Raw genomic sequence first — 17,214 nt, forward strand, 5'->3', positions numbered from 1 at the left:
CGTAATGGAATAAAAATGATAATCATGCTTGGCAAAGTGAAAGGAGGGAGACATCAAATATAATGGATGGATGAAATCAAAGAAGCTTCTGCAACGGCTCTGGCTGTAGTAGATGACAAGCCATCTCAGAGACAGCCAAGTCACGAGTTCAATACCAGTTTCTAGGACTGATTTCAAAGTAATGAGTGCGGTGTTCATTTAATATTCTGTGTAAGATCTCACAGCCAGAGTGCTCTAACATAATGTAACGCTGTCAATTTTATTTTTGGGGTGGGGGGGGGGGGAAGCAGGCAAAGCAAATATGAACAAAAGTTCAGTGCTAGTTATACAAATTAATTTTGTACAGAGACAAACTCTTGCCTAGAGCTGCTATTCTGAGAATCAGAATTTGAATTTATTGTCATGAACACAGGTCACAAAATTCATCATTTTAGGGCAGCATTACAAGTGCAAAATTTGCTATATATTACATTAAAAAAACGGAGGTGTCTGTGGTTCATTGTCCATTCAGAAATCTGAAGGTAAAGGGGAAGAAGCTGGTTTTGATTTGTTCGGTGTTTGTCTTCAGGCTCCTGAACCTCCTTCCCAATGGTAGCAGTGAGAAGAGGACATGGCTAGGTGGTGATGGTGCTTGATTAGATAGAGGCTGCTTTTTTGAGACACCTTCTCTTTTAGAGGTCCTCAATGGAGTGAAGACTGATATCCATGATGGTGCTGGGGGAGTTCACAACTTTCTGCTGTCTTTTCCTGTCCCGTGCATTGGCACCTCCATACAGGACAGTGATGCAACAAGTCAGAATGCTCTCCAGGACACACCTGTGGAAATTTGCGAGAGTCTTTAGAGGCATACCAAATTTCCTCAAACTCCTAACAATGTGTAACAGCTGGCGTGCTTTCTTCATGATTGCATTGACATGAAAGACTTCAGAGATGTTGACACCCAGGAATTCTGGTGTAAAGATGTGAGACAATTTATGCTCTATACTGAACTACTTTGTACATTATCAAAATTTAATTTACATTGTGTGGGTGTAGCGCTGCTAAAGACAGAGCTGCTGAAATAAATGCTGTCCACACCAAGCAAGTAAACCAGTAAATTCTGTTTATTCAAACCATGCATGTTCCTTTTTAGGGGAGGTGACAGGCTCACAGGAGTGATGTCATAATGCTGCTGTGAGGCCTGGCCGTTCCCCTGGCAATGTGCTCCTGCAGCCTAGAACTTCTATGCGGTGGGGGGAAAGCCCCTGTGGCCTGCGACGCTAGCTGTTCACTATGGCAATTTGGCCCATTGTGTGTGGGGTTGACCTGGCCCACTACATGGGCTTTTTTTTTTCAATGGCAGTACAAAGAAACAGCAGTTAGAGGGTTTGACATTTATGTTGAGGGCTCAGGCCCAAAACTTTAGTTATATATCTCTGCATCCTGTTGATACTGCAGGTCCTCCTGAGTTTCTCCAGCAATTTTGTGTGTTTCCAATAAAATACAGCATCTGAAGACTTTCTTGTTTCATGCTGTGTGGTCTGTGCAATTTTCATCTTCTCCCTGTGGGTTTTCTCACTGTGCTGTGGTTTCCCTCCACATCTCAAAGACATACAGGTTGGTACGGGGCTCTGCCACTGTAATTTGCCCCTAATGCAAGTGGATAAGAGAATTTGTGGAGGGGGCCATGATGGGGATACAATGGGGGCTAAAAATTGGGCTTAGGTGCTTGTCGGTTGACACAGAGGACCAATTTCGTCCCTTTATCCTTTTGTTCTTAATATACATGTAGACACCCTTTGGAATTTCCTTCAATTTATCTGTCAAAGCGATATCATGTGTTGTTTTATTCCTCCTGATTACCCTTTTAAAATTTTCCTTCATTTTTTATACTCCTCAGGTACCTCATTTGCTTCTTGTTGCAGAAATCTGCGATATAACTCTCTCATATCCTTAACGAGATCCCAATAGCCTCCAAAAACCAGGGTTCCCTATGCACATCCTTGCCTGAAAATGACTGCATCCCATCCACTCTTTCTAGATCATTCCCTATTTCTTCAAACTTGGCCTTTCTTTCATTTAAAAGCTCAACCCAAGGACTAGACCTATCCTTATCCATAATTATCTTGAAACTAATGGAATTATGATCACTGGACTTAAACTGATTCCCTATACATAATTCTATCACCTGCCCTCTCTCGTTCCCTAATTCGAGGTCCATTTTCGTTTTCACTCACCAGTCAACCAACTTTCCTCTGTGTGAGGTGAGAAAATGCCACGCAGAGGCAACATGTCACCAAATATCCATCTTTTGCCAATCATGATGTTTCCCCCAAAATCATTTAAGGATCAAAATGAAAAGCGAGTGCAAATGATCAGAGTATGAACGAGTCTGGTATGGTGGTGGAGGCAAACTTGTTGGTTTCTTAATTGTACAAAGATAAAAATAAACCCATATACAATCACTGACTATTTAATTCTATCAGTATGCAAAGAGATTCTGAAAGTAATTTTAGGCTTCAAAGAAGTCAATGAAATTACAAAGGTTCCCCTTTCAAATAGTATGATTGGTTGACACGTTGATACATCTACTGCTATTGGAACAGGGTTTGTGATGTTAGTTAGTATATTCGCTAGTGCATTTTATTTAATAGATGGCATCACAAATTTTAAACAAAAAATAACAATTTTGCTGGATGCTTATACCAAAAGAACAGGTCAATTACGTGGTTTAAATTTTGTCATTCCGTGATCATTTTTGTGGTGAGTGACTCACTCCGACGCTCCAAGGACTTTTCAGCCTATAATAGGCACAAGACCATGATGTAACATTCTCCACTTGCCTGGATGAGTACAGCATCAATCTCAAGAGACTTGATAGCATCTAGCATCCATCAACTGCACAAAACATTAATTCCCTCTACCACTGACGTACTCTGGGTGCTGTGTGCACCACTTACAAAAATGTGCATCAGTTACTCGTCCAGACTATTCCCATGGGAACTCCCAAATTGATGAGCTGTACCACTAAGAAGGTCAGACATGTCAGACACACACAAACATCACTGCCTGCAGGCTCTCCTTCAAGTTACCCACCATTCTGATTTAGGAATACATCACTGGTCCTTCATCATCGCTGGATCCAAAACTTGGAACTTCCTCCCCAACAGAAACAGTGCTTGGTGCCAGTTCATAGGCCAACTTCTCACAAACCAGAGATAGGCAATACAGGTACTCCCCAACTTACGACTGTAATTGGGGCCGAAGGATCGATTGTATCTCGGATTGGACACAATTCAGAATTTTGCCCGCACGCATGGAGTACCAAAGTCTTAAAGCAAACTTTTTAATCAAATCTTTTTTTCATCATAGATTTTTGTTGTATTTGACAAACTATAACAGGGATACAGGGCATGTAAGAGCCAAAATGTGTGTACTTACCCTATTAGTTGGCGCTCTGAGATCATAGGCTGGGCACAGCCATCTTGATTCCTGTGTGCGCATGCTTGGTGAGTTCATGTATCGGCGTTCGGATGGCACATGGGGAAGAGTTAAGCACCCTGATGATATTGAATTCGCTCCCTTAACTCCTGCGCATGAGCCAAATGAACTCAAATATGTGAACCCACTGCGCATGTGCCAAACGAAGACTAAAGCATACGCAAGGGAATCAAGATGGCCACGCCCAGCCTATGGACCCCAGGATGTCGACTAACAACGACTAAGTATGCACATTTTGGTTCTTAAATGCCCTGTATCCTTGTTATAGATTGTCAAATACAGCATAAACCATGTAAATATTTATATACACACATATATATATTTTAAAATTCAGTCATATGTGTGGATGGACATAAGTCAAGTAGGTTGTAAGATGGGAGTACCTGTACATGGTTTCCATTGTTATATTTCCTCACTAGTATTTTCTTCCAACTAGTCTGTTCTTGCACCTAATGAAACTTTGAGGAAAAGAAAACCAATAGCATGCAGAAGGGTAGGGGTGTTATATGTTAAAATGGACAGACTTACCCTGCATCTGGCTTTTTTCCATAGGTTGCATAGTTTAACTTGAATTTCTTGGGCTGCATAATGACAAACAACAAACTATAAATTCTAATTAATAGGTCATCTTTTAACAAACAATGGTAAATGTTTATTGATGAGATTTACCGGATTTGAACCAGGCAAAGGCTTCCCATTGAGTTTATGGAGACAACGATCAGCACTGGTTTGGTCGGCTAATTCCACAAAGCAATAGCCAGCTACTGTTCTGAAAGCATACAAGAAGTTCAGTGACAACACAGTCTTCACTTTAATACTTGGGCTTCAAGGAAAAACTACTGAACATTAATCAGACTGTGTGATATGTATTTATGTAAAGCATTTAGTTTTTCTACCAATAATATTTTACTGATACCATTTTGCTGATATCAGATGCTATTTAATAGTTTGGACAAATTCTTCATTTGTAAGTGTTGATGGATCAGTTTTCTCTTTCTCAGTTCTAAAATGGATCTTTTAACTGAAACACAGAACATTATAGCACAGTACAGACCATTAACCCAAGATGTTGTGCTGACCTATATAAACCAACTCAACAATTAAAATTTTCCCCACCTCACACCTCTCTTTTTATTGCATCCATGTGCCTGCATAAGAGTCTATTAAATATCCCTACTGTACAAGCCTCCACAAACAACCCTGTCAATACAGCTTGAGAATTCCAAGGATCCACCACACTCTGTAGAAAATACCCTAAACTTTCCTCCCCTTGTGTAACCCTTTCCAAAGATGCTATCCAAGCTACTCGGTTTTCTTCCCGATTTCCATTTTCACTTTACATAAAATACTGTAGATGGCTAATCATGGTAGCTACTGACATTTTGCCGTATCACTGGCCCTCCACTTTGTGTTAGATCACTTGGACCACAACCACATCAGTCTAGTCTGTATTGTTTGTTGACTGCAGCTTGGCATTTAACAGTATCATACCAGCAAAATTAATGATCACACTCAGGGATCTGGGACTCAGAAAGTCGAGGCATTGGTATGCTTTCTTCATGGTTGCCTCAATGTTTCGGCTCCAGGTGAGGTCCTCCAAACTGGATCCTTGATGTTGCCAATGGCAGTTGCCAATCAATGTGGATCGACAATTTCATCCTTCCTCCCTGACCACTGACACAAGAGAACCTAAGGGCTGCGTGTATAATCACCTGCTCTGTTCCCTCTACACTTAATTGTGTAGGCAATTAGCTCCAATATATTGTATAAGTTCACTGGTAACACCACTCATTGTTAGATGAATAGCAAGTAGGATGGCAATTGAGAATCTGGTTGGATGCTGCCAGAACAATAAACTTGCCTTCAACGTCTGCAAGGACAATGGGACCATGCACCCAATTTCATTGGTAGGATGGCAATTGCAAAGGTTAGTACCTCCTGGAGTCCACATATTGGAGGATCTTTCCTCGAGCCAACACATTGAGGGAATCATGAAGAAAGCAGTCCAATGCCTCTACTTTCTGAGATTTGGCTTGTCATTAAAAATGAAACAGGTGCCCTGTGGAAAGTTTCTGACTGGCTGGATCTTGATCTGGTTTGGAAACTCAAGTGCCAGGACCACAAAAGGCTGCAGGAAGTGGCAAACTACGCCAAGTCATCACAGGCACCGACTTCCTGTCCAATGAAGACTTCTTTGTGAGTTGCTGTCTCAAGAAGGCAGCCAACATCATAAAGGATTCCTATCACCCTGTTCTCTACCTCTACTCACTACTACCTTCAGGCAGAAGGTAAGAAAGCCTGAAGTCTGGTACCTCTATGTTCAAGGGCAGGTTTTTTTATCCTCCAACAACTAACTGGTTCTTGATCATCCTGATATATTATAGCATAAATTGTATAAATTTTTCTCATCTTCCGGCTCGCAGCACCAAATGTTAGCTTAAATCAAATATAAAAAAGTGTATAACAACTAATGCAAGTACAACACAATTTTATTAGCTTTGCAAAGTAGGTGCTCTGTTATAACCTACAACAGGGTCTTTCTGCAAGAAAGCCCATATGCAGTGGGCACAAGCCTTTTTATATGATTTAACTTCCCATTCTACAGCCTGTTTGCCAATATTCACATGGTCTGTAATCTGCAGACTTCAGCAAACATCCAGCATGAGTTTCGAGAATAGCAAGGCCTTAGCTCTCACGTCTGGCACCTGTGCTACTAAAAGAAAACAATTTCTTTAACAGACTCTAGTATTTTCCATAATATTCTTTTTAAGCCTTTTCTTGCTGCTTAAATTTATAAAAAGGAAAGAAGCAAATAAAATAAAACTATACAATTTATGCTGAAATCTATTACTCCCATACTACCCTAACCCCATAAAACTACTCCATGACTACCAAATATCTGGCTACATTATTGAAACATTACCTTTTTTTTTGCACAAACTCAAACTGGAATCCCATTATAACGCGATAGTTTGGGTCCAAAAAAAAAATCGCATTGCCAAAAAAGCAGGGTCGAGCTAAATTTGGGTTTCAATAAATGGTTGTAGTTATAGTTGAAATTAAAACACAAATTAATTTTTAGTAAAATGATCATCCTCCCTCCTGGCAGTAGCCAATGCCCTTGCACCTCACGGCAGCCTGAAAATCACCGCTCTAGGTCGAAGCCCAAGGTCGCCGCTCCCACAGGAGCTCAACGCCCGAGTCCAATGACTCATTGCGTTATATCCAGATTCACGTTAAATTGGGGCTCGTGTGTGTGTGTGTGTGTGTGAGTGTACATTATCTACTTTAGAAACATTAGTGTCATGGCATATTGCACTAATTTAATATACTAATGTTGTTGGTTTATCTTACATAACTGTGAGATTGCCACATGCAATTTCAGTGTTCTGTACTTTGAGGTATATTGTCATCTATACAAGTGCATTTTCTTATAATCATTGCCATGTGCACAATTTAGACAGGAAGTCAAGACAGTGGGCTGAACAGAGATCCCCAGGCTATGTATCACTGACATTATGTTATCATTTTTGGTGCTCTAGCTGAGTTCTACTCCTTTATCTCAAGGGCTCTATATGCCCTCGGAACATTCCTGGCTTGCGTGGCTCCACAATGGAGAAACATTTGACATACTAAAGGTGAAAACTTTCAAAGACCATGAACTGACATTTTGGAATGGAGTGACAGACAATCATCTGTGATAATGGTTACACTCCTCTCTCCAATCACACTGCCTGACCTGCTGGCAAGCCTAACAAATCTTGCTATTTGCAATACAAGTCATTTCTTTCTTTGTATTATCACCTTATATCTGCCCCTATTAATCTTATTGACAGCAGGACTTCTTCAAGGAAATATCTATGTTAGAACGAGGCCAGGATTGACATGAGTAAAGGTTCACAGGGACTAGGAGGGTGGGAATTTGTTACGGCATGGAGTAGTAGGGCCGAAGTGGCCTGTTCTGTGCTGTAAGTGGTTATATCTTGATGAACTTATCGACAAGGCAATCTCATCCTATCACAAGCATCTCTTAGTGCTATGCACCCCTCCAGCTCTGGGAACTAACTTTTTTTTCTCCTTCATCTCAGTGCTGACAAGGGTCTCCTACCTGACATGTTAACTGTTTCTTTCTCCATGGTTGTTGGCTGACCTGGAATTTTTTCTCATTCATATTTATAGTATCTGCAGCTTTGATTTTCATTGACTAGAATGAGACTTCTGCTCCACCTCCAAAAATCCTAATAGGTTGACCTCCTATTTCCTGACCTTGGGACTAATGGCCTTGAAATTACTGGGAACTTCATAGAATGAATATAGAAACTAGGAATTAAAACCATAATACCATGAGACATAGGAACAGAAATAGGCTTTTCAACCCATTGACTCTGTCCTGCCATTTAATCATGAGCTGATCCAATTTCCCACTCAGCCTTTTCCCCTTAACCTTTGATGCCCTGGCTAATCTCTGCTTTAAATAAATGCAATGACTGCCTCCACAAGTACTTGTGGCAACAAATTCCATAGATTCACCAACATCTAGGTAAAAGAAATGGCTCTGTATCTCTGTCCTGAAGTTATGTCCTCTTGTCCCAGGCTCTCCCACCATGGGAAACAACCTTTCAACATCTATTCTGTCCATGCCTTTCAACATCCAAAATGTTTCCATAAGATCAATGAATTGGCCATTTGCTGTTGACATTTTAATCTTTTCATCCATCAGACTTCAGAAGTCTACAATCTTCATAATAGCTACAAATTAACTGTACAACAAACATTTTCTGAAAGAAATTCTCCTCATCATGCATCTCTAGGTTGGATTCAGTGTTAGACATGCCAACAAATTATTCAGCATTTTAGTAAAAGATGAGGCTAATGTCCACACAGAAAATGTAGAATTTTAGGCCCCTTCTTCTTCTTTGGCTTGGCTTCGCGGACGAAGATTTATGGAGGGGTATGTCCACATCTGCTGCAGGCTCGTTGGTGACTGACAAGTCCGATGCGGGACAGGCAGACACGGTTGCAGCGGTTGCAAGGGAAAATTGGTGGGTTGGGGTTGGGTGTTTCCTCCTTTGTCTTTTGTCAGTGAGGTGGGCTCTGCGGTCTTCTTCAAAGGAGGTTGCTGCCCGCCGAACTGTGAGGCGCCAAGATGCACGGTTGGAGGTGAGATCAGCCCACTGGCGGTGGTCAATGTGGCAGGCACCAAGAGATTTCTTTAAGCAGTCCTTGTACCTCTTCTTTGGTGCACCTCTGTCTTGGTGGCCAGTGGAGAGCTCGCCATAGAACACGATCTTGGGAAGGCGATTGTCCTCCATTCTGGAGACGTGACCCACCCAGCGCAGTTGGGTCTTCAGCAGTGTGGATTCTATACTCTGAAATACAGCATTAAACTGAATTTTATAGCTTTTTCTTACCCGGTCATTCTGTTACTTATGATTTTCACGTTAACGGTTGCCTCACCCATGGCAGAGAAGGCATGTTTGATAAATGTCTCATCCATGTATTGTTCCAGCTAAAAATGAAAGGAAAGCAGCAGATCAACTTTCAAACGTCCACAAGAATTTAAGGTGCGTATTAAGTGCACTATGAAATAATATATCAAACGAGTGTACTAATGACCAAACAAACTTCCCAAATGAACATGTGCAATATTTGATCCCAAATAATTAAAGAGAATAATGGTTAATTATGTTTAAAAGCTGTGGGAAGTGTAGACTGAGTTTACAGAAGGAGGTTGGTTTGCATGGTGGTCTGAGCTGCATTCACAACGCCCTGTAGCTTCTTGTCGTCTGTTGATGAACCAAGCTGTGATGCATCCAGACAGGATGCTTTCTATGGTGGATCAATAAAAATTACGTACGAGACAATGGGACAAATTTCTTCTGGCTCCTGTGGAAGTAGAGGTGTAGATACATTTTCTTGGCCATAGTGTCAACTTGATTGGGACAAGAGAGATTGTTGGTGATATTTTACATCTAAATCCTTAAAGTTCTCTACTATCTCCATTTCAATACTGCAAAAGAGGAACCAAAATATATTTCTTCAAGTGATACTAAAATGAATAGCAATTCCTATTCAGAACATTTGAGAGAATGGGCAGATAAAAAAATGAAAGGACTGGATAGTGAAACTTTATTTTCAAAAGCAGTGAGAGCTATACCAATTAAATAGGAAGGAATAATAATAATGGAAAGGGTACAAAGTCACCGAACACCTAAGTGAATAAAACTTCACGTTTCGTATTTTATATGTGAGAAACCTCCCCAAGCATCTTACAGCCAATAAAGTATTTTAAAGCTGTAATGTGGGCAATTTCAATGGTCACAAGATCTATTTCATTGCTCATAGGACAAGGTTTTGTGGAAAATAGAACTGATTTCCTTTGGACAGACCCCTTGAATGTTTATTTTAAATAAGAGTAGGTATCATTTGGTGGGGAAGGTGGGGGGGCGGGCGGTGCAGGGGGCATGGCCATGCAGAGGATCTGAGCAGACGTGTTCTGGAAGAGCTCTTCAGGAAAAGTTTTAAAAAGACAGTTTGAAAGTTCAAAAATCAGAATTTTTGAATGACCAAGACAACCAATATCAAAAAATGAAGAAAGAGCAGCTCAGCCAAGAACATCAAGTGAAAGCCTGATGAGGAGTGGCACAAAAGGGGCCTTGGGACTAGTTGAATTCAGGAGAGCTGGGGTGGTCAGCCCAGATATAGCCAACATCCTGAACAAGATGGAAACTTTGTACACTTGCTTTACGAATATTGAATCAGTGATAAAAAGACATATCGCTGATATCAGAAATTAAAGAAAGTATGGAAGACTTAATGGAACAAATGATGCAAGTGGAGGCTGAACTGGACAAAAGTCAGGCTAAAGACTCTGAAAGAAAAAGCAAAAATATGGGACATAGACAGAAAAGGAATGATAGACAAGATCGACCATATGGAAAAATTCAGCAGATGCAATAAGATATTATTGGACTGAGAGAAGGAATCGAGGGGAAAGACTCAGTGAGCTTTTTTGAAATATGGATCCCTCAAATTCTGGGCAAAACAAGCTAAATGGAAAGCTGCAAATTGAAAGGGATCACCAGACCCTCAGACCCAGAAGAACCAGAGATCAACAACCACGACTGGTCCATTAATGGTGGACAACGAAAAAGTAATGTTTTTCCAGGACTTTAGCCCTACCTTGGTCAAACAAAGAAAAGTATTTGATGAGGTAAAGAGGTAACAGCGATCCAAAAACTTAAAATATTCAATGACTTACCAATTGACACTGCGGGTCAATGTATCAGAAAGTAATTGAAGAATTTTCAAGAATAAGGAAGAAGTGCAAGAATAAGAAAGCTATGAAAAGATTACATCTGCCAGATAAGAAGATTGAAAAGACTGTTTTAAAACAGGACTAACTGAAAAATGTATTTTTAATCAATTTTATAATATTGAACCGTCTTACATTTACTGATAAAAAGAAAAAAAATCACTGTAATATACATGGAGAGCTCTGGAGAGAAAGGAATGTGGAAAATGGCAAGGTGGGGACTCCATTCTAAGGGGGAAAATGGCACCAGGAGAGGAGTGGTTTTTTAAAAAAGTGGCACTAAAGGGAGGGGTTCTTCTTTGGAAAATTTGGCAGACCTTTTTTTGGGGGTTCTGGGTTTTACTGCTTATGTCACTGTCAGAGCTGGGGATATGTATGTGTTTTTTTAAAGGGAAAAGTGTATGTTTCTTAAAAGGGAAATGTTACGCAAAAAGGAAATGTTTCTTAAAAGGGAAATGCTGTAGTACTATTTAAAAAGTCAGTAAGATTTTATTGTTATACAGTATTTACTTGAAAAATGGTATGGATAAAACATTAAAGTTTATTAGTCTTAATATTAATGGGTTAAACAGGAAAAGGAAATAGTTAAAGAAATTAAAAGTAGATATAATCTTCCTTCAGGAAATGCATCTTACAGAATTAAAACATGATAAATTGTTAAGAGGATGGGTAGGACAAATAATATTGTCTTCTTTTAGTTCAAAGGCAAGAGGAGTAGCGATTCTAATTAATAAAAATACACCAGTATTAATAAAAGGCATATCGGTTGACCAGGCCAGAAGGTCTGTAATGGCACATTGTAAAATTTATGGAGAAGCACAGGCATTTATGAATATCTAGGCCCCAAATTATGAAGAGGAAGCCTTTATGATGGATATCTTCTTAAAAACAACAGAGGGAAGACAAAATATATTGGTCAGAAGAGATTTTAACATTTGCTTGAACCCAATATTAGATAAATCTGCAAGAGCAGTAACGAAGGGGAAAGTGGCAAAAACCACAATTTCATATATGAAGGATCTAAATCGTATTGATATATATGGAGGCAATTAAATCCCACAGAGAGAGAGGCTATTCCCTTTACTCAAGGGTACACAATTCATATACAAGGAATGATTTATTTTTTATATCTACCCAGCTAAAAAGTAGTGATAAGTACAGAATACCTAACAAGGCTTTTATCAGACCACTTATCACTCGCATTAACTATTGCAATTATGGAAAAGCAAGAAAATGAATAAAGATGGCATCTCAATGCCATGTTACTCAAAAGAACAGATTTCTGTGTGTTTATTACAAGAAAGATATAAATATTTTGTAAAACAAATCAGCCATCCACTAATAATAGCTTTTTTGATATGGGACATGCTCAAAGCATACCAGAGGGGACAAATTACATCCACAAAAAATCTTAAGAGAAAATATATGGCAGAAGTAGACAGTTTGGAGAACATATTACAAACATATAGAACAGAAAAAGCTACATTAAAAGCTAAACAAAATTATTATGAGTTAGGTGAATGGCACATCAAGTCTTATCTTGGCAAGTTTAAACAGAGGAGTCATCAAGAATAATAAATATAAAAACATAGATACACTAACATATAAACAAAAGGAAATTAATAACTATACAATATTGCACGAAATTATACAAATCAGAACTACTAGGAGACGAATTAAATGGAAGAATTTCTGTCGAATGTTAAACTTCCAAAACGAGAAGAGAGAGAAAAGATAGAAATAGACACCCCCCCACTTTACAAGAGAAGAAATTGAAAAAGCCCTGGGTACCCTACAGGCTAATAAATCACTGGGAGAGAATGAATTCCCTCCCAAGTTTTACAGACAATTCAAAGAATTACTAATGCCCTTCTAAGAGATGTTCTGGATCAAGCAGTAGAGGCACAGACCCACCCAGAATGATTCTCAGATGCTATTATTACAGTACTACCACAAAAGAAAAAAAGGATCCATTAAAAACTTTGTCATATAGACCAATTTTGCTGTTAAGTGCTGATTATAAGATACTAGCAAAAGCATTGGCTAATAGATTAGGACAAAATGTATCAAAATTAATATATACAGACCAGGTAGGATTTGTTAAAGAATGACATTCCTCAAATAATCTAGGAAGGTTATTTAATATAATACATATGGCAAAATATGAATGGAATCCAAGAATTGCAGTCTCCCTGGACACAGAAAAAGCATTCAACCATTTGATTAGTCCTTTCTATTTAAAACACTGGAAAAATTTGGCACCGGCAGAACATTTATAAACTGGATAAAAACTTTATATCATAAACCATAAGTTAAAATTATAACCAATGGCCAGATGTCAGTGGAGTTTCCCTTGAGTAGATCGAGTAGACTCCAGCGCTTTTTTATACTTGCGATTGAACCGCAAGCAGAGATAATAAGAAGGGGATCTGGATATAAAGGGCTTCATAGTTGGACAAGGACATAAAATTATCCTATTTGCCAATGATGTGCTATTGTACCTATCAGACCCAGTTAAATCTTTAGAAAAATTACAAGGAACATTAGAAAAATATTGAAGAGTATCTTGCAATAAATATGGACAAAAACGAGATCATGCCATTGACACATTTAGAATGCAAAAAGTATCAAAACAGAAGTAAATTTAAATGGAAGACAGATGGAATAACATCTTTTGGAATAGCAACTGACAATAATCTGCAGGATCTGTATAAACTAAATTATGTTCCTCTTTTGGTGAAGATAGAAAAAGACCTGCAGAAATGGAGAGATTTACTAATTAATTTAGTGGGAAGGTTTAATTGCATCAAAATGAAAGTAATGCCAAGACTACAATATCTTTTTCAATCACTGCCTATTCCGTTACCTGAAAATTTCTTTAAATTATTAAATAATCATATTAGACTGTACCTATGGAATAACAAGGTACCAAGAATTGCATTTGAAAAATTGACATGGGAATATGGGCTGGGAGGACTTCCATATTTTAAAAAATACTACCTAGCTGCACAGGCTAGATTTCTTGCAACCTTCTTTGTGGAAGACAACAAGACAGCCCCCCTCCCCCACCCTTCCTTGGATTCGAATGGGCATGTACTCAATGAGGGAGAAGGAAAGCCAAGAATTTTATCTTTGAATGAGCGTCAAATCACTAAAAAAAAAGGCAGATAATCCCAATCTAATACTTAAGATAAGTATGTGGAAGGAAATTAATGAATGTATAGGAAAAAAATAAGTATATCAATAAAAGCTCCACTGTGTAAAAATGTGTAACTGCCTTTGAACATAGGCAATATAATATTGAATTTGTGGTATGACTAATGAATAAGGAATATTAAAGATGGTTACACAGAAGAAACCCTTATGTCCTTCGAACAACTAAAATATAAATATGGAGCAGCCAGTAGGACCTTCTATTGTGTTCTTGAGCTAAGATCATTCCTAAGAGAAAGATGGGGACTAACAATGACCCCACCTGAAACTAGTGTATTCCCCATTTGGAATACATCCAAATTTATAACAAAGATGTGCTATGTTCTCCAAAGTGAATGTGCGAAACCAGGTTTACAGAGGTCACAGGAAAGATGGGAGTCAGATTTAGATGCAGTAATCTCAGAAAGAAGCTGGCCAGATTGGTGTACGGACAGTACGACATCAATTATAAATCAAGATATGGACTAGTTCAGTATAATTTTTTGCAGCAATTATATCTTACTCTACAGAAGTTACATAGATCAAGACATGTTTCAGATGTGGGACTGAAATAGGTACTTTTTTTACATGCTCTGTGGTTGTGCGTAAAGGTGAGGCCATTTTGGCAAGATACAGTAGAAAAATTGACCAAGATAACAGGAGTGGCCTTCACAGGCAACCCAGAGCTATATTTAATAGGCAATTTTATTTATAAAAATAGCAATGGCAGCAGCAAAAAAATGTATTGCAATCACTTAGAAGTCCGACTCCCCTCTACTTATAGCATGATGGACTGCAGAAATGAACAGCTATACACCTATGGAAAAAAAAATCACATATAATTTAAAGAATAAGTATGACATTTTTGTAAAGATCTAGCAGCCTTACCTGGACTACATTGGGACCCAAATACAGTAACAGAAAAGAAATGCTGATATTATACATACCCAAAAGTGATTTCCCCAAGTGTATTCTATATACTTAAAAGATATGTAAGCTCTGACAATGTGCGGATCTGTATATATAGAAGGGGGGAGGGAAATGTTTTGTTTTTGTTTTTAAGAAAAGTTTAATATATTGTGTTATTGAAGATTTTATTATGCATATTTTTGAAAAAAAAAATCAAAAATAAAATATTCAAAAAAAGAGGTGTAATTCTGGATTAATATAATCATTGAAAAAGAAAGTATGCCTCAAGCATTAAACTTTACTGTCAAACTACATTATATGACTAAGTCCCACTGCATTGTGCTCTCTGACTCACAATGTAATGGAACCAATTTTGTTTTCACAAGCTTTACATGATCAATCACAGGTAACTCTTACCCCACTTCCCCCAATTGAGAATATCTATATGGAGCGTTCAACATCAATTATGAAGGATCTACTCCACCCAGGCCATGCATTGTTCTCCCTGTTGCCATCAGGAAGGAGAACTTGTACGACCAGGTTCAAGAAGACTTGCTCCCCCTCAACTCTCAGTCTCTTTAACAATAGACTCATTCAGAGACTCATTTAAGGGCTCATATTTTGCTAATTATTTATTACTGTATATTTATCCCTACATCTGCATTTGCACAGTTTGTTTACATTTCTTTCTTTCTTTGAGTACAGTTTACTGATACCAGTATAGAAATTACTGAACCTGGACCACAGTAAAAAGAATCTCAGGAATGTATGTGATGTCATGTATATGTACTCTGACAATAAAATTGAACTTCAAACTTTAAAGTTACCATGTGGGTATCAGCAGAGATCACATTCATGCACTGTAGTTCCAATAAATGAATAACATCTTTTATCTCATTAGTTGAAGTGGACCATGAGGGGGAGGTTAACAATGCTTATCAGGAAAACAATTAAGTTTCTTGTGCTTTCACAGATCCTGAGCTTTCTGGATAGATCACCCAAAAGGCTACAACTTTTGAGTTGTATGAGTTCATTGGAACCCAGTCAATAACCCTTTCATCTGAGTAAGAAGACTGATACCATTGACTTGAGCAGAGAAATCTCAACACTCAGGAGACTACTAAGGGAGTCCTGCCATCAGGGCTAGTATTGTTCTGGTAAGATAAGGTTGAGACTTTCCTCAAGAAGGATACAAAAGAGGTCAGACAATGAAATCAGAGAAAAGCTGAGAATGTTTTTACAGTGCCAGCAATTGGGACCTGACTTTCTGGGTTGAAATCCAGTGCTGTCCAAAAGGAATTTGTACGTTCTCCCCATGTCTGCGTGGGTTTTCTCTGGGGTGGGGGGGGGAGGGGAATCCGGTTTCCTACCAAAACTGGGGTGTAAGCTAATAGGGTGTAAATTGGGCAGCACAGACTTATAGGGCCGGATAAATTTAAATCACGAGCCATATATTGCCAACCCTTATTATAAACCCATTCACTTACTTTTTTTCAACCAGTTCATGTAAATATATCACAAATGTCAAATGTCCCTGCACCAATCCCTGTGTTACACCACTGGTTGTGGACCTCAAGCCAAAATACCACCACCACTACCCTCTAGCCAATGTCGAATCCAAACTATCAATCAATCCACCCTGGATTCCATGTATCTGTACCTTCTGAATCAGCCTACCTCTTTAGATACAATTAGAATGAATTTGTACCAACATTTTGAGAGGAAGGACGATCCAAAGGAGAGTCCATTCAGAGAACAGAAGAACCCTCCCTTCCATTCGTCCCGGGACCCACCCCCCCCCCCCCCCCCAACATCATCAAGCCCCTGTCCCGGGAGGAAACCCCTCCCCCAATGGTCCCGCTGTCCTTGGGGGAGGAGATCGCTCCCGCAACGTGCCCGATGTCTTGTGGGGGGGGTGGGGGGGTCCAGTCCTGCAACGAGCCCGCCGTCCTTGGGGGGGGGGGGGGATCACTTCCGCCACGGGCCAGCTGTCCTGGAGGATATGCCTCCCGCAACGTGCCGCTGTCCTGAGGGAGATCCCTCCCGCAACTGTCTCGCTATCCTGCGGAGATCCCTCCCGCATCGGGCCCGCTATCCCGGGAGGGTGATCCCTCTTGCAACGGGCTCGCTGTCCCATGGGGGATCCCTCCCGCAACGGGTCCGCTGACGGGAAGCAGCCCTCCTTTCTAGAGCCGACGCCGGGGTCCGGCCCCCACTCACATCGCCCATCCACAGGGTGGCCATCCCGCCGCCGCCACCGAACGGCGTCTCCCGACTCGCCGGTCCTGCACTCCGCTTCGGGAAGGCCACCCAGCCGC

At 39.7% G+C, this 17,214-nt stretch overlaps 1 protein-coding gene across 2 annotated transcripts in view; it reads right to left on the reverse strand.

Annotated features, from left to right (window-relative positions):
• Window positions 1-17,188, reverse strand: part of trnau1apb (tRNA selenocysteine 1 associated protein 1b) — a 31,349-nt gene extending 14,161 nt beyond the window's left edge. For both annotated transcript variants that reach the window (XM_069913333.1, XM_069913332.1), the window contains exons 1-4: window positions 17,117-17,188; window positions 8,892-8,989; window positions 4,150-4,249; window positions 4,009-4,061 (exon numbers count right to left, since the gene is read on the reverse strand). In XM_069913333.1, the coding sequence (XP_069769434.1) occupies window positions 4,009-4,061; window positions 4,150-4,249; window positions 8,892-8,989; window positions 17,117-17,140 (275 nt within the window). In that variant the 5' untranslated portion in view covers window positions 17,141-17,188. The remainder of the gene's footprint in view (window positions 1-4,008; window positions 4,062-4,149; window positions 4,250-8,891; window positions 8,990-17,116) is intronic.
• Window positions 17,189-17,214: the final 26 nt, after the last annotated feature.

Source organism: Narcine bancroftii, chromosome 1 (assembly GCF_036971445.1).
Source record: "Narcine bancroftii isolate sNarBan1 chromosome 1, sNarBan1.hap1, whole genome shotgun sequence".
Lineage (NCBI taxonomy): Eukaryota > Metazoa > Chordata > Chondrichthyes > Torpediniformes > Narcinidae > Narcine > Narcine bancroftii.